At 35.6% G+C, this 27,434-nt stretch overlaps 1 protein-coding gene and 1 pseudogene across 4 annotated transcripts in view; one reads left to right on the top strand and one right to left on the bottom strand.

Annotated features, from left to right (window-relative positions):
* GALC (galactosylceramidase) overlaps positions 1-27,434 on the top strand; it is a 60,725-nt gene that overhangs the window by 23,328 nt on the left and 9,963 nt on the right. For 3 of the 4 annotated variants that reach the window (XM_024231623.3, XM_054530346.2, XM_054530348.2), the window contains 7 exons: positions 2,034-2,189; positions 4,894-5,018; positions 6,944-7,071; positions 19,478-19,567; positions 20,294-20,380; positions 22,346-22,496; positions 24,492-24,672. In XM_024231623.3, coding sequence (XP_024087391.3) covers positions 2,034-2,189; positions 4,894-5,018; positions 6,944-7,071; positions 19,478-19,567; positions 20,294-20,380; positions 22,346-22,496; positions 24,492-24,672 — 918 coding nt within the window. The remainder of the gene's footprint in view (positions 1-2,033; positions 2,190-4,893; positions 5,019-6,943; positions 7,072-19,477; positions 19,568-20,293; positions 20,381-22,345; positions 22,497-24,491; positions 24,673-27,434) is intronic. The other variant, XR_008513152.2, reaches the window with a different exon arrangement.
* Positions 14,972-17,700, bottom strand: LOC100937117 (shieldin complex subunit 2-like; annotated as a pseudogene).

The following is a 27,434-nucleotide window of genomic DNA, read 5'->3' as shown; positions in this document are numbered from 1 at the left end:
CCTTTCTTTGCTCAGATCATGTAATAAATCATTTGGGTTTTGAATGTAGTAACAGTTTCATCATTTTCTGAATGAAGGATGTATCACCTATTCCTATAACTTCAGTAAAGTTACTTTTTCATTTTATAAATATAATATGCTCGTTATAGAAAATTTGGAAAATGTAGAAAAGTATAAAGATAGAATTTACTCATAATCCTAACATCTACTGATTATTGGTAACATGCTAGCATATTACTTTACAGCGTTTTCTTTAATATAGAAATATATTTTAACCAAATACACCAAACATGCATTTGGTAACTAGACAACTGGATGACAACTAGATGAGTATTAAAACTTAACATTTGGCTGAGGTGCCAAAGCTGAATTTCATGGAAATAGAATGGAGTTGTGGGTTAGAAGAATAAATCTAAAATGTAATTATTTGAATTTATATTATTTAAAAGACTAGTAGCCAGATTTTTCAGGTTGGGCGTTACAGTGCCAGAACAATGATTGCTTAATCCTGTTAGATGCTAGATTTCTGTTCGTATCTTTGTAGTGTAGATTTGCAATATTGAATAGATGCCTGCTTTCATCTGAGTTTAGTGACTCAGTAAAATCTTAGTGGAACCTCATTTTTCTCTAATACTTCTTTTTATGTTCTCCAGTATATATTGTATATTATTTTCTTACTCATGAAATCCTGGGATGCCAAATTGATATTGTGCCCTAATTCATCTTCACTAGGTATAAAGAATTACCAAATAGGATTTTTTCCTAAAAGATTTGTGACCTAAAAGGGAATTAAATAAGTAAAAAGTAAAACAAGTATTCACGATCATTCTTTTGATGTTATAAATACTACTACACCAAACTACAAAGATTAGAATTATGATATAACTTAATCTCCATTATTTTGCTTGCATTGTTTTTTGTAAATAATTTTTAAACTAAAAAGTAGATGCTCTTATTCCTACAGTTATTTAGCTAGTGTGCTCTCTTATTGGATTGTCAATCTATTTTCTGTTTTACATTTAAAATTTATTGTTTTTATTCCTATTATCAATGTCTTCCACAATCATCATTATGGGAATATTTTACTCTTGCAGTAACGAATATGCATTTATACTTCCACTGACTGACTCCCCTCCCATCGAATGATAGAATGAAGGAGGCATTCATTTTCTGGGGCAGTTTCTCACCTGCTGCACTATTGATATTTTCAATGGATAATTTTTTTGTTGTAGGGGTTGGTCCTATGCATTGTAGGATATTTAGCAGCATTTTTGGCCTCTCTTCACTAGATGCCAGTAGCAAATATCCCCGACCTCAGGTGGGATGGTTGAAAAAAATGTCTACGGATAGTGCCAAATATTCCCTCCAGGGACAAAAATCATCTGGGTTGAGAACCACCACTGCTCTGATACAGTAATTTAGTTTTCCCAAGGTAGCTTATTCTTTTTATTCAAGAAATAACCATGTGTGGGTTTTTTTTTTTTGTTTTTGGCCTGGGAGTAAATGCCAAGCTATCTTTCTGTGTTCTAAGGACAGGAGTAATGGGGAGAGTACTACTTTATATAAAGGTTTCACTAGTCTTATTTTTGGCCTCCTCCTCACTCATTTACTATTGCCCCAAGCTCCTTAGCTTCCCCTGGGAAGTCTGAATCTTATCTTTACTTCATTCTCCTCTTGGAGTGTTCTAGGCTGTGGCCCTCTCTGCTACCTCCGTCCTTCGACATACTTCCATCCATCTTGTGAGCTCCAGAAAAAGATTGAAATTTCTTATCTATTGATGATTTTCCTTCCTATCCTGTATGCTGTTTTAGGTTTATCCCCTTTTGTTTTCTTTGCTGTCATTTTAATGGCATGCTGAGACAAAAGGGCGTAAAGCAGATGCTTACATTCATTATCTACCTGGAAGCTACCCAACTGTTCTAAAATAGAAAACCTTGGAGAAGACTCATATTTTTATACACTCAACAAATATGTATGTATATAAGTGCCACATTGTGACCTTTTTTCATTGACTGCCACCCTTTTTTTTCTAGGGCTCATTATCCTGGAACCCATTCAGCAAAAGATGCAAAGTTGACTGGGAAGAAGCTTTGGTCTTCTGAAGACTTTAGCACCTTAAATAGTGACACGGGTGCAGGCTGCTGGGGTCGCATTTTAAATCAGAATTATATCAATGGCTATATGACTTCGTAAGTTACTAAAAACCTTTTAGAGTTTTTATCATAAAAAATTTAAAAACATAAGAGTTAGAAAAAAATGGAATTCCTTATTCTTCCAGCCTAGATTCAATGATTGTAAACGTTTTGCCTTATTAGTGTCTTCTATTTTTATACCTATACTTAATCTATATCTAATTTTCTATATTTGAGTATAGTCTATATTAAATAAAGTCAGGTTTATTGAGGTATAATTTATATGTAGCAAAATACATGCAGCTCTCTGATTTTTGACAAGCTACATATATTTTTAATAAATAATTATAAAGTAAATAGTATATGTAAGGACACTTTATCTCTAAATATTTTAGCGTGTGTCTCCAAAACATGAGGATATTCTTTTACATGATCACAGTATCATTTTTTCATACATGAGAGTATTTTTAATTCTCAGTCTATATTCAGATTTTCCTAATTGTTTCCCAAAAATGTCATTTGCAGCTTTTTTTAAGAAAAGGAATGGTCAAGCACACACATATTGCATTTAAAAGTTACACCCCTCAAGTCTCCTTTAGTCTAGAGTGGTTTCCTTATTCCTCATTTTTGATGACAGTGATCTGTTGAAAAGACCAGGCTGGTTGTCTTGTGGACTGTCTGCTTCCCAGCCTGTCTGATTGATTCCTCATGGCATCACTTAATATGTGTAATTGTTTGTTTAAAAAACAGATGTTCTTAAGGGAGAACACAACTTTTTTTGCTCCCAAGGAAAGCATTTCTTAAATGCTTTGAAAAACACTTTAATTGTGAATAGATTCCAATTAGCTTTCTTAAACAATGATAAATAGAACAAAAGCAAACCAATATTTATATATTTGTTGTGATGTTAATGTGGGTTGCTATATATTGTATTTGTTCTTTTTCTTCTCTTTGTGAAAGAAAAGACACTTAGGAGAGTTTGGTTATAACTTAATTTGGTCTTAAGGGTAAGGCATCTTCATGGCAGAGAATTTAGAAAACTGAAGATAGGTACAAAGAAAGAAGCAAAATCACCTACAGTCTTACGATCCAGAGCTAACCATCCTTAACAATTTTAGTGAATGTCCTCCTATTTTATATTGACATGTATACATTTTAAATACAAAATTGAGACCATACTATAGAATCTGTTTAAAAAACTGCTTTTCACTTGACACGACATTAGGAACTTTTTCTCACATTTACCTATATTTCTACTTCATCATTTTTAATGCATTTAAAATATTCTGTTACATAAAGCACCATTTCCCAAACTTGGCTTAAGAAGCACCCGAGACACTCATTGTTAAACCTTCTTCTTGGCAGCTGCCCAGACATTGTGAATCAGAATCTACAGGGAAGGCTCTGGGATTCTGTCCATCTAGTCAGTGCCCTCAAGTGATTCTGATGCCACACAAGTTGGGAAACACTGATGTGGACAATATATTATTGCTTATTGAATATTCTCCTCTTTTAGAATTGGAAGTTGTCTCTGTTTTAATTAATAGCTTCGTACAAACTGAAATGATCAATTGTATACAAATATCTTTGTACATACCCATGACTATTTTCTTAGGCTGTATTCTTAGAAATGGAATGGTCAGAAATACATAGATTTTGAAGGGTTTTGTATGTATTTTACAAAATGCCCTCCAGAAAGCTTGTCTTGAGTTATACATCTATCACTAGCCAGAAAGGATACCACACATCTTGCAAACCATGGGCAAAGTTATAAGAACTTAAAATATTCACTAGTAGTAAGGTGTTTTGAAAATTAGGACTATTATTTCTACTTTGTACTGATAGAATTAGAAGGCTTTGATTTGCTAAGAATGTCAGTCTCTTTTTTTATAGTGGATGAGGACTTGATAGGAAAAATAAAATTCTGTGGGTAAGCTTTGTTTTTTTAATCTGTGAGGGACCCAACAATACCAAGTTCAAGAACTTCCCTTTTGTCCTTGGATTTCCTGAGAAGCAGAGAGTCATAGTTTTAGGGTTTAGCACCTGCTCTGGACTGTTAGGGCCTGATCATCTGAGAAAGAATGGGCCACAAAGCAGATCAGCAATCGGATTCAATTACTACTTATAGATGAAGTGGAATCATATTTAATAGCAATACTACAGCCCAGACCTTGTTCCATACTCTTCTATGCATTAGTACATTTAATCCTTACAAACTCACATGAGAGAGATATAATTATTATCCTCATTTTACAGAGAGGTTAAGTGGTGAAACCATGGTTTAAACCCAGGCAGTCTGACTCTAATAATTCTCAATTGTAAAACTTTGGGACAGTTCAGAGTCAAATTCATAAAAATTATGTCATAAAACTGGGGCATTAAGAAGGCTGACTGTCGAAAGGAAAGTAGGTATGCACAAAGCCTTTATTTGTATTTGACTCAAATTTGTGATGTGTTGGGTATTGGTAAGGCATGATTCATCTTCTGGCTATACCACTGTTTAGTAAAAATCTTGCACATAATACATTTGTATTTTTTATCATGTGATTCACCATTAAAAATATTAAAATGTACCCAACACTGGATTTTTCAAAATGTGAATAAATTTAGACAACTTATATTTTCTTATTTTGGCTGATCCTTTTATTGTCATTTATGTAGATGTGTATTACTATGATAAAGTCTTTTTACTCCAGGTTTTTAGACATTTACATTTTTATCACAAGTTGTCTTGGTGTTTCTTTTTTATCAAATCTTTTAGCACAATCGCATGGAATTTAGTGGCTAGTTACTATGAACAGCTGCCTTATGGGAGATGCGGGTTGATGACGGCCCAGGAGCCATGGAGTGGGCACTACGTGGTAGACTCTCCTGTCTGGGTATCAGGTATGGTTCAGTTCCATCTCTCACTCCCAAATTCTCCTCTAAGAGACAAAGCAGAAAAACACTTAGAGAAGATTCTATAAACTGTGTGTCTATGCGTGTTTTACGTATGTGTCTCTAAGCAAGATTTGCCAGTGTTTTATAAGAATATTTTGGGTAACTAGACTACTCTCTGCTTATTCTAAGACCAGGCTTTTAGAAAAGTGTAGGAGAGGAGGGGGAGAGAGAGGGAAAAGAGGAGCTGTGGAGGGATAGAGACAGAAATAAATAATCATCTAAGGATATAATTACAAATGATGATAATTGCTAATAAGATTATGTATTTATAAACAGAGTATCTAGAAGTCTTAAGATTAGCTTTGAAGACACTTTGTTCTTTTATATTAATAGAGTTTCAATTAGAATAGTATGCTAGCAAAATCAAAGGTAGATGATTAAAAATACTGTATTTATTGAATCATCAAATGAATGAGTAAACATGAAAGTTATGTGAAATATGGCTTTATATTGTCCCCTAAATCTGTGAAATGTGGGTTGTGAAAAAGTAAATTTCAAAATGGGTAACAATGTAAAGCTCATAAAGATTTTAAAAATGAGCACATACTGAAGATTTTATGTTACTCAGATGATATGAAGGATCCTGGCAGATGACAGATGTTAGAAACAGTTCAAATGAAAAGTCAACATAGCACAAATTTTTGTAGCATAAGGGAATTGGAGATGAATTGTCAATGGAGGCAAATTGGGTTTCCCACAACAGGGAAGAAATTAGTTAAATTTCTACCAGACAAGACATAATTTACATAGCTCAGAAACAATGAACAGGGCTATAGATAATACATCCATTTTTATTGAAACACAAAAGTTTTACTGCAGTATCATTCATTAGTCACAAGGGAAACAGATTATGCAGGGATGGATGGCATAGTGTCACTTTTTCATGAGGAGATATAACCATACTAATAGTGATTATATTTTAAACAAAGTAACAAAATCTGTTGCTGAATAATGTTGAATTTTTTTCTGCAGTTTTTTTGTAAAAGATTATAAACATTTATTACCATTTGATTTTAAAATCCTAACAATCTTTCTAAAAAGCTAATTTCTTTAAAGGTAAAATGCTTTCAGAAGAAAATTATGAATTTGGAGTGAATTTGTTTTTATTTTAAACTTAAATTTGGTGGTTTTCCCTTTTAGTTGTGCTCTCCTAAGACCGATTTGTAATCATATTAATCATGTAATCATGATATTATTCTAAACTCCTTAAATTGTCCCTCCAAAAATATGAGAAAATTAAGGTTAGACTTGTATATTTGACTTGTATATTCTAATATTGAGAATTATATGAGAAAATTAAGGTTAGACTTGTATATCAGCCCCTTGAATGTTGAAATTGTTGGCCCCACATTATCTAGATGAACTAATGTACTCTTAATTTTGTGACTTTTCCAAGGCTTGGGACACGGTATATTGCTTAGTGCATTTTCAGGACGAGCTTAGGAGGTGACCAATAAATGTACATGTGGTGGAAATAAATACGTTTGAAATCATAAAGTTAGTTTCTGAAATTCATTATTAACTTTTTAAACCTTTTTTTGGTAGCTATTTTAGGATGGGTTAAATAGTGATGAACCAAGGTTGGGGGGGAATAACTATTTTGTTCTTAAAAAAAAGACTGATCATATTCTTGAACTGACAGGTTCATTTATTTTTACCCATCATTCCAGGAATCTTCTTGCAATTGTACCATTTATCTAGATTAATTATTTAAAAATTTAAACATGAGGTTGACAGATATATTCCTCCAAAATAGAAAATAGCTTGTTTGGATGAATCAGACTCAAATTGATATACAGCTTTTTTTTTTCCCAAAAGAAATACTATTATTACCATTTTTGTCTTATTTGGAACTTTCTGTTTTTCTATAGCTCATACCACTCAGTTTACTCAACCTGGCTGGTATTACCTGAAGACAGTTGGCCATTTAGAGAAAGGAGGAAGCTACGTAGCTCTGACTGATGGCTTAGGGAACCTCACCATCATCATTGAAACCATGGTAAACTTTTGTTGTTACTATTGGATTAACTCACTTCTTTACTGTTGGAAAAATAACATTATACAAAACTGAATGCTTTTGTTTTACATGTAAATACATAAACATACAGACAGATGCCAAGATCTTATGGCTTTCATTTAAAAAATTTTAGCCATGAGTCGTAAAACATAGCACACAACTCACTGATTTGTACAAAATAGTCAGCTCTCATCTTTTCTCCACTTTGTTCCTGGCAATTGGGATAAAATTAAGGTTACCTGTGTACCAATATTTGTGGAGAAGACCTTCACAACCTTCCCTTGCCCTGATATGTAACCTTATGGAGGCTGTGGCTTTTTCCTTTTTCATCCTCAGGTTGTTTTGGGGAAATCTTAAGTCTATTGAGAGCAAGGAGCTTAAATTCAAGTGATTGAGGGGCTTGAGTAGGAAGGGAATAGGTCTGACAGGTGGACAGAGGCATGGGAGGAGGTAGGGGCTTGAAAGCGGACATATCAAGGATTCAAGGGAACTGAATGAAAGAATGAAGGTGAAAAAATGTGGAAGCAGAAGCAGAAGCCAATGGAGAGAAGAAGAAGTCTGAGAGGTGCCAGTGTGGGGAGATCTCAAGCTTCCCAAAGAGGTCAATGAAGTTCCAATAAGAAGGAGGTAGACAGAATAGAAAGTGCATATAGTCAGCAGGGCTTTGTGAAGAAGGATTTCTAGCAACTAAGTTCCCATGGGAGAAGCAAGATCCAAAACAGAGAACAGAGTAGCCTTAAAAAAATGGTGTGTGTGTGTGTGTGTGTGTGTGTGTGTGTGTGTGTTTCATATCAGGTTCTGAATGTCAGCCTACAGTTTGGCAAACTCCTGACCACAGACTCTTAAAAAACAAATTCTTTCAAATATCCTACTATCAGGTTTGAGCCAGGACAAACAGTAAATATTCCTGGCAGTATTGACCTTTTTAAACCAAAGGTATCTATTAAGTGACTCACAACACAAACCAATAAGCCTTTTATGTCTTACCATGGATGAAGAGGATCCTCAAAAGAGGGTGTAAAAAGATGCAGCCCTCCCAAAATCTACACTTCATCATAGTCAGAAGGCTGAGAAGTGATCCTCCAAAGACCTAGAACCACTCCCGAGGATAGTCAAAAGAAAGACCTAGATAACCTCCCTACTCCCCACTCCCTGTCAGAGCTGGCGATAGTTGGTAAACTAGCTGCAAATAGGGTGCAAATCACATTTTTGTCCAGTTATATTCTTGGGTTGGCTTGAAGTTGGCTGCCTGCATACACAAAACACAGCTCACACATCCCTGACAGGTGGGTAGTCAAGCCAGGTTCTCAGTACACAAAATGAGACAAATAGGAAAGCAATAGCTGACCCTGGGAAGGAAGGGATCTACAGGTAATGAGTACCCAAAACTAAATTTATACAAGGGTCACAAACCAAACGAATGTTTTTCTTCTGTGAATCTGAATTTGGAGAGGAAGGGATGAGGAGGTTTTTGTTTGTTTGTTTGTTTTTTTAATTGTCTTCTCTCAATCGGGTACTTCAGACAGAGATCCAGAAGAGCAGGCCTTGGTGAGAATTCTTACCTTTCTGCCAGCTTTTTGTCAGTGTCTCAGGATCTCATCTGCAGGCTCTTAGAGTGAGTAGGCATCTCATCATCTTCACCAGAAACTGTCTTCAGAGATAAGGAATATAGGGAGAGCACCTGTTGAATGAGGGTCTTACGACCTGCTTCAGAGGAGAAAGGAGAAGGTCAGAGAGTAAACTTCCTGCTTCTGCATTTTTCTCAAATTATTTCACTTTAAAATATTTGCGGGGAGTGTGTCTTGAACCCCATCATGGCTGTTTTGACTAATGGTGTGGATTAGCATATGTGTACAAGTTTTTCTGTGGACGTGTTTTCAGTTCTCTTGGGTATGTATGTAGGAGTGGAATTGCTGGGTCACATGGTAACTCTGTCTTTAGGATTTTGAGGAACTACCAAATTGTTTTCCAAAGTTACTGCACCATTTTACATTGCCACCAGCAGTTTATGAAGCTTACAATTCTCCACATCCTCCCCAACAGTTCTTATTGTCCATGCCTTTGATTATAGCCATCCTAGTGAATGTGAAGTGCTATGTTATTGTAGTTCGATATGCATTTTCCTAGGGACTAATGATGTGGGGATCTTTTCATGTGCTTATTGGCTAGTAGTATATCTTTTTTGGAGAAATGTCTATTTAAACCCTACCCATTTTTAAATTGGGATATTTGTGTTTTTATTATTGAGTCATAAGTATTCTTTATTCTATATAAAAAGTCCTTATCAGAAATATAATTCGCAGGTATTTTCTCCCTTTGTATGGGTTGTCTTTCATTTTCTTCATGGTACCCTTTGAATTAAAAAAAGTTTTAAATTGTGATGAAGCCCACTTTGTTTTCTCTTTTGTTTCTTGTGCTTTTGGTGTCATATGTAAGAAGCTATTGCCTAATTCAAGGTTCTGAAGATTTATATTTATGTATTCCTTTAAGAGTTTTAGAGTTTTAAATCTTAAATTTAGGTTTTTGGTCCATTTTCTTTCTTAACTGGGGTTATATGTGTGTCCAACTTGATTCTCTTGCATTTTGATATCTAGTTGTCCCTGCACTATTTTTTGAAAAGACTATTCCTTTTTCATTGAATTGTCTTGGCACCTTTGTTGAAAATCAATTGGCAATAAATTTGAGGGTTTATTTCTAGAACCTCAATTTTTTTCTATTGACCTATATATCTGTCCTAACGTGAGCACCACACTGTCTTAGGTACTGTAGCTATCTGATAAATTTTGAAGTGAGGAAATGTGAGTAATTCAACTTTGTCATATTTTTATTTTTTATTGACACAGGGTACAGTTTTAATGTTTTGATACATACATGTGGTATAATGATCAAATCAGGGTATGCCCATCACCTCATGAATTTATCATTCCTTTGTGATGAAAGCATTCAAAAGCCTCTCTTCTAGCTGTTTTGTAATACACAAAACCTTACTGTTAACCATCTTCACCCTAGTGTGCAATAAAACACCAGAACTCACACCTCCTGTCCAATAGTTACTTTGTACCCGTTGACCGACCTCTTCCTGTCCTTCCCTTCCCAGCCCCACCCCAGTGTCTGGTAACCACTGTTCTACTCTCTGCATCTGTGATATCAACTCTTCTTTTTTTTAATTCCACATGTAAGTGTGATCATGAGGTATTTGTCTTATTGTGTCTGGCTTATTTCACTTAACATGATATCCTCCATATTCCTCCATGTTGTTGCAAATATCAGGATTTCATTCTATGACTAATAATACTCCATTGTGTATATATATATCACATTTTCTTTATTCATGCATTCATTGTTGAACACTCAGGTTGATTCCATATCTTGGCTATTGTAAATAGTGTTTTAATAAACATGGGAGTGCAGATACCTCTTCAACATACATATTTTATTTTGGGGGGATATATACACGGTAGTGGGATTACTGGATCATATGGTAGTTCTACTTTTATTTATTTATTTATTTATTTATTTTTTGAGGCAGAATCTTACTCTGCACTTCCAGGCTGGAGTACAGTAGTGCAATCTCGGCTCACCGCAACCTCTGTCTCCTGGGTTCAAGTGATTCTTCTGCCTCAGCCTCCCGAGTGGCTGGGATTACAGGCGTCTGCCACCACACCTGGCTCATTTTTGTATTTTTAGTAGAGACAGGGTTTCATCGTGTTGGCCAGGCTGTTCTCAAACTCCTGACCTCAAGTGATCTGCCCGCCTCAGCCTCCCAAAGTGCTGGGATTATGGGCGTGAGCCACCATGTGCCCCGCCTATTTTTAATTTTTTAGGAATCTCCACACTGTTTTTCATAGTGGCTGTACCAATTTACAACCCCACCAACATTAAGTAAGTATTTCTTTTTTTCCACATCCTCACCAACACGTGTTTTCTTTTGTTTTTTTGGTAATAGCCATTCTAAGTGGAGGGAAGTGGTATCCCATTGTGGTTTTGATTTGCATTTCCCTGATGATTAGTGATGTTGAGTATTTTTTCATGTACCCGTTGGCCATTTGTATGTCTTCTTCTGAGAAATGTCTATTACAGTCTTTTGCCCAATTTTAAATTGGGCTATTTTGTTGTTGTTGTTTAAGTTCTTTATATAGTCTAGATATTAACCCCTTGTCTCATGTATAATTTGTGGATATTTCCTCCCATTTTGTAGGCTGTTTTACTTTGTTTCTTTTGCTGTGCAAAAGCTTTTCAGTTTGATGTCATCCCCTTTGTCTGTTTTTGTGTTGTCTGTGCTTTTGAGGTCTTATTTAAAAAATTCTTGCCCAGCTCATTGTCATAAAGCACTTTCCCTTTGTTTTTTTTTCTAGTTTCATAGTTTCAGGTTTTATATTTAAGTATGTAATCAATTTTGAGTTGACTTGTGTATATTGTGAGAGACAGGGGTCCAGTTTCATTCTTCTGCATGGGGCTATCCATTTTTCCCAGTGCTGTTTATTGAAGAGACTGTCCTTTTTCCCAGTGTGTTCTTGGCACCTTTGTTGAAAATTAGTTGGTCATAGGGCATGAATTTATTTCTGGACTTTCTATTCTGTTCCATTGGTCTGTGTGTCTGCTTTTGCCAAAACCATGCTGTTTTATTAATCGTTACTATAGCCTTTTAGTATATGTTGAAGTCAGGTAGTGTGATGCCTTCAGCTTTGTTCTTTTTGCTCGGGGTTGCATTGACTGTTTGTGGTCTTTTGTGTTCCTATATAAATTTTATGGTTGTGTTTTCTATTTATGTGAAGAATGTCCTTGGCATTTTGATACATATTACATTAAATCTGTAGATTGCTTTGGGTAGTATGGCTGTGTTAACAATATTAATTATTCACTATATTTTTGTGAGTTATTTTTTAGTGATTTTTCTGGGGCTTACCATATACATCTTAACTTATTGGACTCACCTCAGATTTAAACTAACCGAATTACAGTAGTTTATGCTGAATTCCCTTGTTGCTCTGTTCCCTTTCTCCTTTTGTTCTATTATTAGCACACATATCACAACACAGCGTGCTGCAAACTCAATAGGACATTGTTACTTTATACATACATTTATATGTTTTTAAACCAATAACATGCTGTTTTGGTTACTATAGCCTTGTAGTATAATTTGAAGTTAGATAATGTGATACCTCCAGGTTGTTCTTTTTGTTTAGGATTGCTTTGGCTGTTTGGACTCTTTTTTGGTTCCATATGAATTTTAGGATTGTTTTTTCTAATTCTGTGAAAGATGATGTTGGTATTTTGATAGGAATTACACTGAATATGTAGATTGCTTTGGGCATTGTGGTCTCATTTTCACAATATTGATTCTTCCAATCCATGAGCATGGGATGTATTTCCATGTGTTTGCATCATCTATTATTTCTTTCAGCCGTGTTTTGTATAACAGTTCTCCTTTTAGAACGGTTGTTTCTTGGTTAAGTATATTCTTATATATTTTTTGTAGCTATTCTAAAAGAGATTGAGTTATTGATTTGATTCTCAGTTTTGTCATTATTGGTATATAGCAGTGCTGCTGATTTATGTACATTATTTGTGTACATTGATTTCGTAACTTGAAACTTTACTGAATTCATTTATCAGATCTAGCAGTCATATATCAATAGAGCAGAATAGAGAACCCAAAAATAAAGCCAAATACTTAAAACCAACTGATCTTTGACAAAGCATTCAAAAATATAACTTTGGGGAAAGGACATCCTATTTAATAAATGGTTCTGGGAAAATTGGATAGCAACATATAGAATAATGAAACTGCATCCCTACCTCTCACCTCAGCAGATACAGAAATTAACTCAAGATAGATTAAAGGCTTCAATCTAAGACCTGAAACCATAAAAATTCTAGAAGAAAATCTAGGAAAAATTCTTCTGTACATTGGCCTAGGCAAATAATTTATGACTAAGATCCTAAAAGCAAATACAGCAAAACAAAAATAAATAAATGGGACCTAATTAAACTAAAAAGCTTCTGCAAAGCAAAGAGTCATTGGAGTAAACAGACAACCTACAGAATGGGAGAAGACATTTACAAATTATGCATCTGACAAAAGACTAGCATCCAGAATCTATAAGGAACTCAAACCAGCAAGAAAAACACAAATCTCATTGAAAAGTGGCAGGTGACATGAATAGACATTTCTCAAAAGAAGATATACAAATAGCCAAAAAACAGATGAAAAAAAATGCTCAACATCACTAATCATCAGGGAAATGCAAATTAGAACCACAGTGAGATACCACCTTACTCCAGCCAGAATGGCCATTAAGAAACATCAAAAAACAATAGATGTTGGCATGCATGTGGTGAAAAGAGAATGCTTATCCACTGCTGGTGAGAATGTAAGTTAGTACAACCTATATGGAAAACAATGTGGAGATTTATCAAAGAACTAAAGTAGATTGATCTACCATTCATTCCTGCAATCCCACTACTGGGTATCTACCCAAAAGAAAAGAAGTCACTGTGTCAAAAAGTCACCTGCCCACATAATGTTTGTTGTAGCACAATTCACAATTGAAAGATATGGAATCAACCTAAATGCCCATCAACCAATGAGGGATAAAGGAAATATATAAATATGTATATATATATATATATACCATAAAATACTCTTCAGCCATAGAAAAGAATGAAATAATGCCTATTACTTTGAATGTCTCATTTTTTTGTGTATTGTTGGAAACTGGACCTTATATATAATATATGGTAGCAACTCATATATAATATATGCTAGCAACTCTGGGCATTGATCCTCTCCCCCTTGAGGCTTGTTGTTGTTTATTTATTTATTTAGTGATTTGTTGGAGTATTTTAGTTAACTCTGTTCCCTCCCTCTTACCTCCCACACACTGTAAAGCCTGAAATGTTGCTCCTTGGAGAATGTGGCTTTGGGTATATCCACAGTCACCCTTGGGATGACATTGGTTTTTCCAGTACTCTGTCTGGTTCCTTGATCACACCTCACTGTAAGTTACATTAATTGCTGGTGGATTTCTGTGTTGTTTTAAACACTGGGGACTTAAATTGTTCCAAAGACTGATCCAATTAAATTCTAGCTCATTTTCAGGGGTGGTGTGAGGTTACTGTTTTAGTTTTCTTCTGACCACAGGAGATGTTTTTTTTTTAACTGTCACTTTTTTTTATGTCATCATAAATTTATTTTCAGGCAATATGATAATCTGTTAACACTCGGCATACTCTGAACTTACAGAATAAGTACCACTCCATACTTCCTCATTAATGACTATCATTTTACATGAGCTTCTTCTACAATCACAACGAGAGAACAGATTGCTACATGTTTGCTGGTAAATACATTCAGTAAGGCATTCAAATCCTAGACAAACTAACCACAGAACACTCTTCCCCGCTTTAATAAATTGAAACATGATCTCATTTCCTTCATTTTCAATGCTTTTTATAGAAAAACACGCCTGTCTTGAACTTGTCTAAACATAGGTTTATATAAACTAATCCATTATCATGTTTAGTTGTAATCAAGGAAATGATTTCACATTGACGGTTTTTAGGTAGGGCTAAGCGAAAGCACTGCAGCAGTTTCTGAGGGAATGTCTTCCCTGTGGTTCCTCATACTTAGTAAAATGCCTGGAACGTAGCAGGGACTAAATACAGTGAACAAATGGGCAAACCTTTAATTCCCAGGGATCTGCTACATATTGCCTTGACTGGTAGATCATTTCTCCAGAAGAAAGGAAGAAACCAAAAAAAAAAAACAATCTTTTTAAACCTCACAGGATTTTCTTAGAAAAAAGTTTTAATTTATATATCTAGTGCAATTCTCTTTGTAAAATATATTTAATAAAAAATCCAAAGCAAAAGCCCTATCATTCATTTACTTCAAAAGACAAATCATTTCCGTACTTCTTCCTTGAAATGCCTGCAGTTTCTTCCTCTGGCCTCAGAGAAGGGCATTGGCTCCATGCTTTACAATGTCAGGATAAAAATCCAGGAGGGAGAAATCTTGTTGTAATGGATAGTTGTTTTCATCTAACACAAAAAGGCTCTGAATCTTTAATACACAAGGTTCTGCGCTGACTGCCAACAAGGAGTGGAACAGGTCTGCCATGACCATCCCATAGGTGATCTCTGAGGAAGGAACTATCACTCTTATTGAGGCAGTCTGCAGAAATGTTGAGAAGAATCTTCTCTATCAGCTTTGATTCTACACGGATGCAGACATCATGTCTTCCATCAACTACAGTCATTAAGGCTGGCCTATAGTATATTTTCTTCATAGTAAATGGCAAGCAGCTAAAACATTGTTTGTAGATCCTGTTCTCATCTGTTTCTAGTTCCAATCCACATTTTGCGCAGCCAGTATATACGATGTTGGGAAGAGAAGAAAAAATACTCTTCAGAGAACTGTGAGCATTTAGAGCTATCTTCTGAGCTGCCGTAATAGGAAATGACAGCTCTGAAATCTGGGCTTTAATTAGAACCACTCCTGAACACTTATCCTCTAGGTGGGTTGCTAAGTCTGATATTTTCCCAAAGGAGGGTGCACTTTTTTGAAATTTTGCTTTAAATGTAATTGCCTTTATGTCATCATCAAACAAGCACTCACAGGATGGCCAAGGCGTTGTATGCAATTTTAGGTTTTCTAGTGTGTAATTGCGCTGAACAAAAAGATATTTAAATTCCCAAATATAACCTTTTTTCCTTTGAAGTTGAGGGTACCAGGCTGCTCCAGGACCCCATAATACAAGCACATAATGTTGATCTTGGGCCTGTTCCACTGTTAACATACCTTTTTTCTGCTGCTGTCCTCTATAACTGTATACTGCCTCTGTCAGTATAGTGAAATCAACAACTCTTAGTATTGTGTGGACTAATACATCAGGCTGAAGGTGCTCCAATTCTACAAAGTCTATACTGTTCACCCTCTGAGGCTGCCTCGGAGGAAGATCTCTGAGGTACGAATATTTTGAGGACACATGTGCCAGTAAGTCTTGAAGTACAAATCACTAACTACACTGGAATATTCTTCAGGCTGAATAGATGAATAACTCCCAAGATTTAATAACTGACTGCTAAATGTTGATTGTAGTACTGTCTTGCCAACCCATTGGTCCTCATGAATAACAACATCTGCGAGTAAAATTATATCTCCAAGAAACACTGTAAATGCCCAAAATGCTGCAGTCCTCCACAGAAAAACCTTCTTAGTTTCTGATTGATCAATTACTGTAACTGTTGCTAAAGGCAATTTAGAGCCAGAATTTGGTCCGAATTTTATGTTTATTTCCTTCACATGGCATGGAGATAGCACCATGACTAAACAATGATACTTTTGGCTTTTAGAATCAGTTCTTTATTAATGACTTTTTTTAATACCCTTAAATTCAGACACATTCCTCTGATCCATTTCTGCAGCAGAATCTCCTGCATTAGAAATCAACTTCATTTTCTTAGCTACTTGAGGGACTCTAGACAGAGCTTCAGACTGGCCCACTTTATCTTTAGAGGTGCAGCTTCTTTTAATAGCACTTTTGTGGAAGGTATTTAATTGGGAACACAGTATTCCTGAGCTACACAACTCAATACGTATCTCATTTGGTGGCAGTTCATCTTCAGAACTGAAAAGTTCTTGAGATCCTGTATTTTCTTCAGGACCTTTATCAGAGTTTATGTGAATGTGGCTATTTTCTGTTTTAGGACAAACAGGACTAAAATGTTCAAGAGAATATGCTTAGTTTTGTCCACTTTCATATGCTTCTGTAAAATCATCAAGTTGAATCGAATTCTCTTCGGGTATTCTTATCTCCCCATAACTTGCCTTTGGTTCAGTCTCCATGTTTACATTCCCTTTATTTGTAGGACTCCACCCTTTATCTTTCTTTTGAGCTAAAAAAGCAACCTGGCTGGAGGTAATTATACAGAGAAGTTCGGTATCAGTTGACATTTTAAGGTCTGAGACCTTCCTAACTGCTGCGTCAGACCTTGGCTTGTCTACTGTGTTCAAGGAAAATAGTCCCAAACACTGGTTTTGTATTTCATGATATTCTGTTGGCACACACTCTCTTTGTACCACTTCAGGCCCTATATTAATTTGTTTAGTACTAGAAACCAAATCCAACATAGCTGCACATTTGTGGCCTAACTGAAACAAATTTGTGTTAAAGTTCTGACCACATATATCTGACTGATGTTTAGGCTGTTCATCTATAATTTTATTTTCACTGAGAAGCTTTTGATACTTTTCAGTTAAATGCAGAACCGTGCTTTTAAATCCACATATTTGCATATTAGAGCTAGTTACATCACTCAGTCCAAAGGAGTGAATCTTCTGGGATTCTATATTCTGTGTTTCAGAAACAGAATGTACGTAAGTCATCTTTCACATGAACATGTCTATTCATACAGTTTGCTAAGAAATGACCACTAAGATCTGGAGAACCAATAGATTCTGGGACTTCATAGTTTTCAAGATTTTTGTGCTGTTTTTCATCCTTCAGATATAAAGAATGTTGACTATATAAAAGCTGAATTTTTTTCCAGGGGTCAGCAACGGACATTAAAGAAACTGTCTTGTGATACTGTCATTTTTAGTGGAGCAACAGGATACTAGGCTGGTGGTTCTCAACAGGATATTACACTGGGCTGTGGTTTAGCTTATGCCTGTAGTGAAGCTACTGGTCTCTTCTTTTCTTTTCACCAAAACTTCCATTATTTTTTAGAACAAGATTAGTCTTAAACCTCTCTATGCTCTGTGTCAAATATCAATTCCTTTAAGAAAAGGTTTGAAGCTATTTCATGCCTTGCCTCTCACCCTAGGTAAATCTCTAATCTCTAGTGATGTCACCTTTCTTATTGTTGAAATGTATGTTTTCTCTTAACCTGATTTTTTATTAGTCTGGCTAGAAGTTTTTCAACTGTATTGATCTTCTCGAAGAATCAGCTTTTGGTTTTATTACTTTCTTGTGGTTTTTAAATTTGTTTTTGTTTAATTGATTCTTCTTTGCTCATTATTATTTTCTTTGCCTATTTTGGTTTTTTCTTTATTTTTATTTTTACTTTTTTAAAAAATTTTATTTCCACAGTTTTTTGGGGAACAAGTGGTATTTGGTTACATAAGTTCTTTAGTGGTGATTTGTGAGATTTTGGTTCACCCATCCGCCAAGCAGTATACACTGAACCCAATTTGTAATCTTTTAAAATTTGCTCCTATTTTTCTAGTATCTCAAGACAGAAGCTGAACTCTCAAATCCTTTCTTGGTTTCTAATCTAGGTATTTAGTGCTGTAAATGTCCTCCTAAGTATTGCTTTAGTGGCATACCACAAATTGTGATATGTTGTGTTTTCATTTTCATAAAGCTGAAAATTCTAATTTCTCTTTTTATTTTTCCTTTGATCTATTGATTATTTAGAAATTTGATAGTTTGTAAATATTTTTGACTTTTCCAGAAGGTTTTCAGTTATTCATTTCTGATTTAATTCTCTTGTGGTTAAAAAAGTACTTTGTGTGACTTGAATCTTCCTGTATTTATGAGGACTTGCTTTATGGATCAGAGTATGGTGTAGTTTGGTCAGTGTTCCATGTGCGCTTGAAAAGAATGTGCATCCTGCTGTTGCTAGATGGAGGCATTTATAGATGGCATGTTGTTTGGTAGTGTTGTTCAAATCTCTTATATCCTTGCTGATTGTCCATCTAGTTGTACTATCAATTACTAAGAGATGGGTATTGAAATCTCTGATTATGAAAGTAATTTTTTAATTGTCTGCAAAGCCTGAAATAGAACTGTGTACTGTAAGTATTCTGTGACTGTGGAATCTCTTAAAGTAGGGATTATGTCTCATACTTCTTTTGATTCCAGCCCAAAGAATTGCTGACTATTTAGTAAACAGTAATGTCAATGTGAGAACTATGTTACATATATTTAGCTGACCTTAGTGTGTATTTGATATCTATATATACTATATATACACACCCATACGTATATATATATACTTACATGAGAACGAAAGTTATATTTAGATGAGATGTCTTTTCAGTGAAAACATCCTTACTTTTGCTTTTTATTTGATGTATTTTAGTTGGAAAACAGTTATAACAAAAAATTAATCTGTATGCCATATGTCTCTACAGTTTAGCTATGAATTCAAAATTTGATCCAGTTGAAATGCCATTGACCTTTGCGTTTGACTAGGAACATACAACACACATTCAGTAAGATTATATTATAAAAAAGTCTTTAAAAATGTGAAATAAACTCATATTTGTTATCTAGTTTATGTTAATTTCTGTTAATCTTGGGCATTAACTATTGAACTTTTTTTTCCCCTAAGGTAGCTTATATATCATTTGGATAATGTATGTGATTTTTTTTTTCAGAGTCATAAACATTCTAAGTGCATACGGCCATTTCTTCCTTATTTCAATGTGTCACAACAATTTGCCACCTTTGTTCTTAAGGGATCTTTTGTAAGTAAATATGTTTAACTTTATTTTGGTTTTGATTTAAGAATTTATATATTCTGTCACAGGCCAGTAGTTCTTAAGTGAAGCCTTATATTAAGAACTTTTAACAGTTTGCATATGAATTGACAGAGGCCCTGGTGTCTTCTGTCTTCTGACTTGCTTTAATCTAACAGGACAGAAGCCAGTAGGAGGTAAAATGCTCTGTGACTTTGAGGAACACTTACAAAAGTCACTTGCAAGAAAGTTGTTCTTGGTGGTGGAAGCATTGTATGCTGTAGGGAATTTTCAAGCATTGATATTTACAGTATACTATGCCAAAAATATTTTTTAAAAGTACCAGATACTTGCTATTTCTGTGAATTGTTAGGTTTGAATTGAGAAACTGCAGTACCCTTTCTGATTACTAATGGCATAAGAATTGTTTTTTAATACCAGAAAGTTATTTTAATTTAGAAGTTATTACACAGGTACAGTAATGAATGTTTCTGAAGCAAAGACACTGTAATTTTTTTATCATTTGCCAAAATTCTTTAGTGTTTAGAGAATAAAGTATTTTCTTGAACAATGTTTTCCTATTTTTAAAAATATTATTATTTAATATTTGAGGTGGTTCTCCTGATAAATAGAGATAATATTGTCATTGGTACATTCTTGCTGGTACTGATTTTGGAAATCCTCAAGAGGATGTGATGAATTACTTAGCCATGCTTTTTTGTCTTTTCTTTACAGAGTGAAATACCAGAGCTACAGGTATGGTATACCAAACTTGGAAAAACATCCGAAAGATTTCTTTTTAAGCAGCTGGATTCTCTATGGGTAATTTTAAAGTAAATTCTTATATTTTGGGTATTCCAACAGTAAAACAGTAAAACGGCACAGAAATGTCATTAATTAAGAATTTTTATTTTTATAAGTTTGTGTGTTTATAGATGTGTTTAGCTCTTAGACATTTAGTTTGTCTTGGTGGATGGTGACGCCATCACCTGGCTTCCCAGGTTGGAAATTTAAGTCCCATTTGAGACTCTCTGTCTTTCCCACTCACCCTCTGTATCCTGCCAGTGGTCAAGTATAGACAATTGTATCCACACGTTTCTCTTACTCACTCCTTATTCTCCATTACCACCGTTACTTCTTGTTTCAGTTCTTCATTATCTCTCTCCTGGATTTCAGAAACTGCCTCTTGTTTTTCCAGTCTGACTTTCCAGGTCACCCATCACACTGCTACAGAGTGAAATGTCAAAAATGCAGATCTGATTTTTGTGACCACCGTGCTCAGAGGACCTCAGTGATTGTTTTCTTAGAAGTTCACATTCCTTAGTGTAGCACATGGCCCTCATTATCCTCCCAGAAGGTAGAAGACTGGTTTTCTTCCTAGATGTGTGTCCTGTTAAACTGGCCTCTCTTCACAGACTAAACTTACATTTTTCAAAGCATAGCATGCCTGTTTATTTACCTCTGTGACTTTGCACATACTGTGTTCTTCACCTAGAATGGCTTCTCCTCATCTTTGTCATCTTTTGAGACTCAATTCAAGTGTCTCTTCCTCTGAAGCTTCCTCGCCAGTCTTAGCTCATATTCACCTAGGGCCATGTGCTTACCTAGTTAAATGCTTTTCCTGTGCCACCGGACACCTCGAAGACTGAACCTTGCCTTATTTAGCTTTATATCCCAGGTACTTCCCACCATGCTTCATCCATGGTGCTTTCTGGGGAAAGGTTTCAAAGAACGAATTGGCCCAAACAAGCACATTATTTCACTTAATTGACACAAGTCTACCACTTTTTCTGGTTATTATTAATGTTCTGATAACCAACTAGTCACTAACAGTGATAAAACACCTTATTATATATTAAGTTCTGAAAAAAAAGTTCCTACTTTTTGTGTGACAAATTGCTAGGAATGGCATAATAAAATTGATTTTCCCCATAAGAAAAATAATGTCATTTGGGGTTATTCTTCCACCTGAATGTAACATCAGGTATTTCATAGATCTGATCATCAATTTACCATTAAAACAAGGATAATAACTCCTTTAATTCAAAGTAGAAAAAAACTGTTCAAATTTCATAAAAGGATTCCAGTGTCTTCAGAGATCTACATTTAGCATAGAACAGCTTTGATACCGGGAGCGTTTTCCATTGGTCACACACTGGGCTTAGCACTTTAAAAGCATTATCTGCTTTAATCCTCACAACAGTCTATGAGGTATATATTTTTTCTTCATTTTGTAGATGAGGAGATTGTGACTTAAAGAGATTAAGTTGCCAAGATCGTAAGTGTGACATAAGCCTAACTTGCTAGTTGAAATATATATTGATCATAAAATGAGCAGGATTTTTCTCTCTTAATTGTAAAAGGATTTCTGTGATTAACAGCTGGGTCGACAGTGATGTTTTATGGACTTTTCTACCTTAGTAAACTACTGAGAGAAAAAAGCAGGTCTCTTAGTTGCATGTATCGAATATATGCAAGCTTTAAGGAGCTTACTGTGTAGTGGAAAAGAATAGGCTAATAGAAATAGATTTTGAGATTATTTAGTCCTTCCTTCCATGAAGTAAGGTTGTTTAAAATTATAAAGCATAATTTTATAAAGTTTTCTAAAATACTTAGGAAAAAAAGATTCCAAGGGCCTTGATATTGGTGAGTTTTCCACAAATGTTTAGGAAGTTCTAACAGAAATGATTTGGACTTTTCTTTGAGCTAATTTTTTTAAAGCTATTTTGTCCACATGAGATGAGCTGTAGTACCTGGTCTTGAATACAGTAGTGTCTTCTTTTACAGCTCCTCGACAGCGATGGCAGTTTCACACTGAACCTGCATGAAGATGAGCTGTTCACACTCACCACTCTCACCACTGGTCGCAAAGGCAGCTACCCGCTTCCTCCAAAATCCCAGCCCTTCCCAAGTACCTATAAGGATGATTTCAATGTTGGTGAGTATTTTTCACTAAAACTTAACTTGGTTTCTATATTTAACAGTAGTGTGTTGATTTCGACCTGTCAAACTGGGTGCATGATGGAGTGGCTGTCAAAAGCACATTCATTTAGCTCCTACATCTCATATGTGGTAAAAGGAGGGCTAATTTTTTGCATTACTTTATGGTAAATCTAAATTTGAGGACCCTGTATTTTTCAGCTTCAGAAAAAAATATAGAGTTCATTGTTAGAATGAAAGTTATAGTTCTAATTTGTTTTTGGTGAAACTTAAACTTTGTAACTTTGCTACTGCCCCATTAGCCATTACTGATATCTTCCTTCTGTGTGGAGGTTAAGACATTCGTATCTGTCTTTCCGCAGTGCTAGTGAACTGAATGCTTATGGGCAGTTATGTTGTCCTTGGGTGATCCAACTCATTATATACCATCCCGTGCTTTTTTTTTAATTGAGCTTTCTTGGTTTTCTAGGAAGATCTGTCCTAAAGTTGTTAGAAAAGTTTTTGGTTATAGGTGATCTAGGAAAACCACTTGGAAAAAAGTTAGAAGACACGGTCATTGTAGTTATATTCCTAGGGAGTAAGTAACAAAATTTGTTGACTGGTTGGTGGTGTTCTGTAGGTTTATGGGTCTCACAGGCAGGGTCAGGTGGCTTTGTAATCTGCTCCTAAAATCTGTAGCAGCAGGAGAGTAATAGGGAGGGAACTGGCATTGCTGGAGCATCACTTGAAGCTCCTGTTTGCTGCAGAGCTGCTTGTTCCACCAAAGATGGACACTCCTAGCACCCTTTCCCAGTCACTGCTACAGGGTCTCACCTCCCTTTCTCAGGAAATGATCTAGTTGGCTGGAGTATAAGGCCTTTTGGACTGTGTAGTGGAGTCCTCTCAACTATAATACAGACAACAGTGATTCTCAGGAGGAGCTTGGTGGTTTGTTTTTCTGCAACTCTTTGAAATGGCCTCTTAGATAAACCCATTAATTTTGTGAAACACAGGGTCTTTAAAATCTGTTGCTCGCTTGGTTCTCTGTTAGCAAAGGTGACTTTTGCCTTCAGTAAGTGACGAATCTGTGTGGGATATGGCCTAGATAATGAGATTGAAGAACTTCTGCCAGCACCAAGACCAATATTTTGTGACCCTGAAGACTAAGAGGCAATTTCAAACCTTCAAATATAAAATGTAGTACTTTATGAGCTACAATATAAATTTAAAACTAAAGTTAAATATTATAAGCTAGGCTCTGGAGATACTTGTTAGCCTTCTAAATGTCTCAAATGAGGTAATGAATGCAAAAACACTTGGAAAAGCGTGAGGTCTAAGAGCTATAAGATATATAAAATTTCTCCTCTACAGCATTCATTATTGTGAGACTATAATTTAATTTAGTAAAACTAAAAAGGAATTGATAACTTAGGCCCAAAACTGGTTTTTGCTGCAGTTTAGAAGTAGAAGAAAATTTGTAAATTTTATGCTTGATATAGTGAACCTTTCTTATGCTCTTTTGGCAGATGATTGTGACCCATGATTTGGAACCTTGCTTGACAGATATTAGAAATAATAAAGCTGTCCCTTATTGAGCTCTTGCCAGGTGCTGGCTTGTGTACATGTTATCTTTTCTTTAATTCTCTTGTCCTCCTGTAAACCTGGAAATGAAGAAACTTTAGGTGCAGAGCAGTTAAATAACTTGTCCAGGGCGACAGACTGAACTCGAATTTGAATCTAGGTCTTACTTCAAAACTCGTGACCTTTCCTCTACACCAGATGCCTGGATTAAATATTATGCAGCATCTATATGTTGAACTCATCATCTTGATATTTAGTAATGATGATACAAAATTAATATATCTTTATTAGACCTAGGTCCTAAACTTTGGTTTAGATTTTATTTATTTATTTAAAAACTTTCAGAAGTGTTTCAGACATACTGTAAAATATCAGCAAGGAGAGCTTCTGAAGGATTTGGTACTAAACAGAGAATTTCTTATATTCTGAACAGATTACCCATTTTTTAGTGAAGCTCCAAACTTTGCTGATCAAACTGGTGTATTTGAATATTTTACAAATATTGAAGACCCTGGCGAGCATCACTTCACGCTACGCCAGGTTCTCAACCAGAGACCCATTACGTGGGCTGCCGATGCATCCAACACAATCAGTATCATAGGAGACTACAACTGGTAAGATTGGTGTTCTCAATGTGGATCTGGCTGAAATACCCTGTAATATTGTCAGGTACATTTTGAAGTGAAGAGTTTTCAATAGTCCTCCTATTTCAAGAACCTAATAGATGTGTAATGTGTGATATTAAGGGTTGTTGAATATTATGGTGATGACCACAAAGCTGCAAATTGTTTTGCTGCCCCAGTGTCCTTCCCTCATCTTTGCCCTATTTAATAGTGATTATTACAGGAACAATTTGATTTCAGTATAAAAACTGAGGACTTTTGGACCCAATTATAATTTAATATTTGTTTATAAATAGACGGATTTGTGAGGTATTTGTAAGTTTTTGTTTTGCTGGAGAGTTGATTTGTTGATCTGGTGTTGCCATCTAGTGGACCAATCTTAGAATTACACCGTCTTAGCCTTATTAAAAAATCTATTTACCAGGTGACAGTAGATGGCAATAGTAAAAAGTAAATCAGCTTTAGTCACCTAGTGAATTTAAGTTTTTATTTAGTCATCTGGTAAAGAGACAAGTTATATTATTCACATAAAATATAATGCCAAACTAGAACTTTCCCTTCCTCTTTAGTTTAGTTACAGAATTTCTATGTGCTGACTCATCCCACCTGTCTTATGTGTTTCTTTTTCATTTTTTCCTATAACTAGTATGATTCCACTGTGGGAAAAAAAAACACATAAACATTCCAGGTTTAGAGCTAGTACTAGTAATACCAAGCCACCAAAAAGCCATATCCGAAGCTTGGAAACTGGAGAGGGAAGAGAAAAGAATTCTGAAAAGAGCCTTGAATTGCCTGTCTATGAAGTGTGCAGAAAGTGTTTATCCCTCCTGCAGTGCCTTACTCCTAGTTAAAAATCCTGATTCTAGTCCCAAGCTCTGACATAAGTCTTAAGAAACTTTTAGTTATCCAGAGCCCCTGGAACCCTTATAACACTACGAAGAGTTATTGAGGTGCAGTGAAGAATTCTTTCCTAATTTAGGATGACATTTGTGGCTTGTGTTTTTACACAGAATTTCTGCCTGTCCCATTGTCTCTGAGGTGGAAACTTTACCTAGATTTTCCGATTATGGCAGTGGAGTTTGTGGCATCGTTATTTGTGACTGATGGTCTTATTGTAAGTCCAGTGGCTGGGTTCAAGTGTCCAAGGCATGGGTCCCATTGTTTTGATCTCCAGTTTTGAAGTCACCATATAGGAAACTTTTTTTTTCTGTGACATCCCCTATACCCCATGCACTTGAATACTTTTTGAGTTTGAGTTTAGAAAGAGGGCTCTTTCTAAACTCAAACTCAAACTTATTTCTGGCTGGGACTCCAGAAAGATTGAGAAGCCCCTTAATTGTAGTATAGAAGTGAGATATAGCACCATCTAAAGATTTACTCCCCCAAATCTTCATATATTTGAGTCTTCATATACATCTAAATAGCAATACTCAGTTTTTACTAGGATCTATTGCAGTGGGTAAGGAGGTGGGGACGAGGGTTGGGGAAGGGTGTAGAAGGGAAGAGAGTGACATATTCTGAAAGGAAAGGAACTGGGAAGTTGCAATTTTGCATGTCAAGGAAGGACTGCCTTCATCTTTCTGAAGCCCTGTTTTCATCATGTTATTCCCCTGCTCAGGAAGATGCAGTGACTCTCTCCTGCTACCCGTGTTTTCCACTTGTAGGCTTGATTTCCAAGACCCTTTATAATTTGGTCTCATCTATTATGTGTTATTTTCCAGTACTCCACCCTCTATTTGAGGCAGCCAGATCTGCTCAGAGATCCACACAAATCCCTTGTTCATTTCTGATGTCTGGCTGCTGTGCCCACTTATTGTGGGAAAAGGAGGTAATAAAAATTGGGTAATAGTAGACACTTTGATGGATTTCCCACACAACCACTTTATGGTGGAGATATCATCATCCCCACCTTGCAGACTGAGAAACTGCATCTTTGGAGTAAGATTTACCCAATATTTCACTTGTAAGTGGCAGAAGCAGGGCTAGAAGCCGGGTCTGTATGACTAAGTAGCCCATTCTCTTTGGATTACATCTCACAGCCTCATTTTAATCATCTTCTTCCTAAAGGTAGGAAATGAGAAATTAGTTTATCTGTAGTGCTATTTAGTAAATCTGCTCTCAATGGGTGCACACTACTCATAGTTTTTAGAGTTGTGTTTTGAGTAGAACTTCCTCTCTTATACCTAGATTTAGTAATTTACCAGCACAGTAATTTGATTATACGGGATAGTTGTACTGGCTACTTCTATCTTGATAGTGAGCGTTGGTTGGAATCCTTTAAAGGCAATCACAAAATTACCTTTCCTTGCACACAGCTGAACTCTCTATTTGATCAAATTTGCCTTATATCTTGGCTAGTTTTTGTTCTTTCTGCACTACTGAGAGATTGTGGCTGTGGAAGAATAAACCACACTTTTATTCCATTTCATTCGTTATCTATGAAATTGCCTGGCAAGTTCTGATGCAAGAATCACTTATTCTGGAATGTGGTATATAGAAAAGGAAAGTTTGATCTTCTCTCATTCCAGCTCTAAATAGAATAATTTTATGGTGCTGATGGTATTTGTAGCACTTTCAAACTTCTGGTGAACCAGAAAGGAGGTAAGGGATATAAGTACCAGTGTTGATTGCCAGTGGTTTCATGCTGGTGATAATCTATGGAGAAAAAACTCCCTCTGATGTCAGAGGACATACAAGAGAGACTGGGCTTGAGTTACTCAGCATTTATCTTCCTGTAAAGTAGTCCAGCTCTG

This window comes from Pongo abelii, chromosome 15 (assembly GCF_028885655.2).
Source record: "Pongo abelii isolate AG06213 chromosome 15, NHGRI_mPonAbe1-v2.0_pri, whole genome shotgun sequence".
NCBI lineage: Eukaryota > Metazoa > Chordata > Mammalia > Primates > Hominidae > Pongo > Pongo abelii.
The sequence above is the reverse complement of the archived record's forward strand: the minus strand, read 5'-3'. Positions and strand labels throughout refer to the sequence as shown.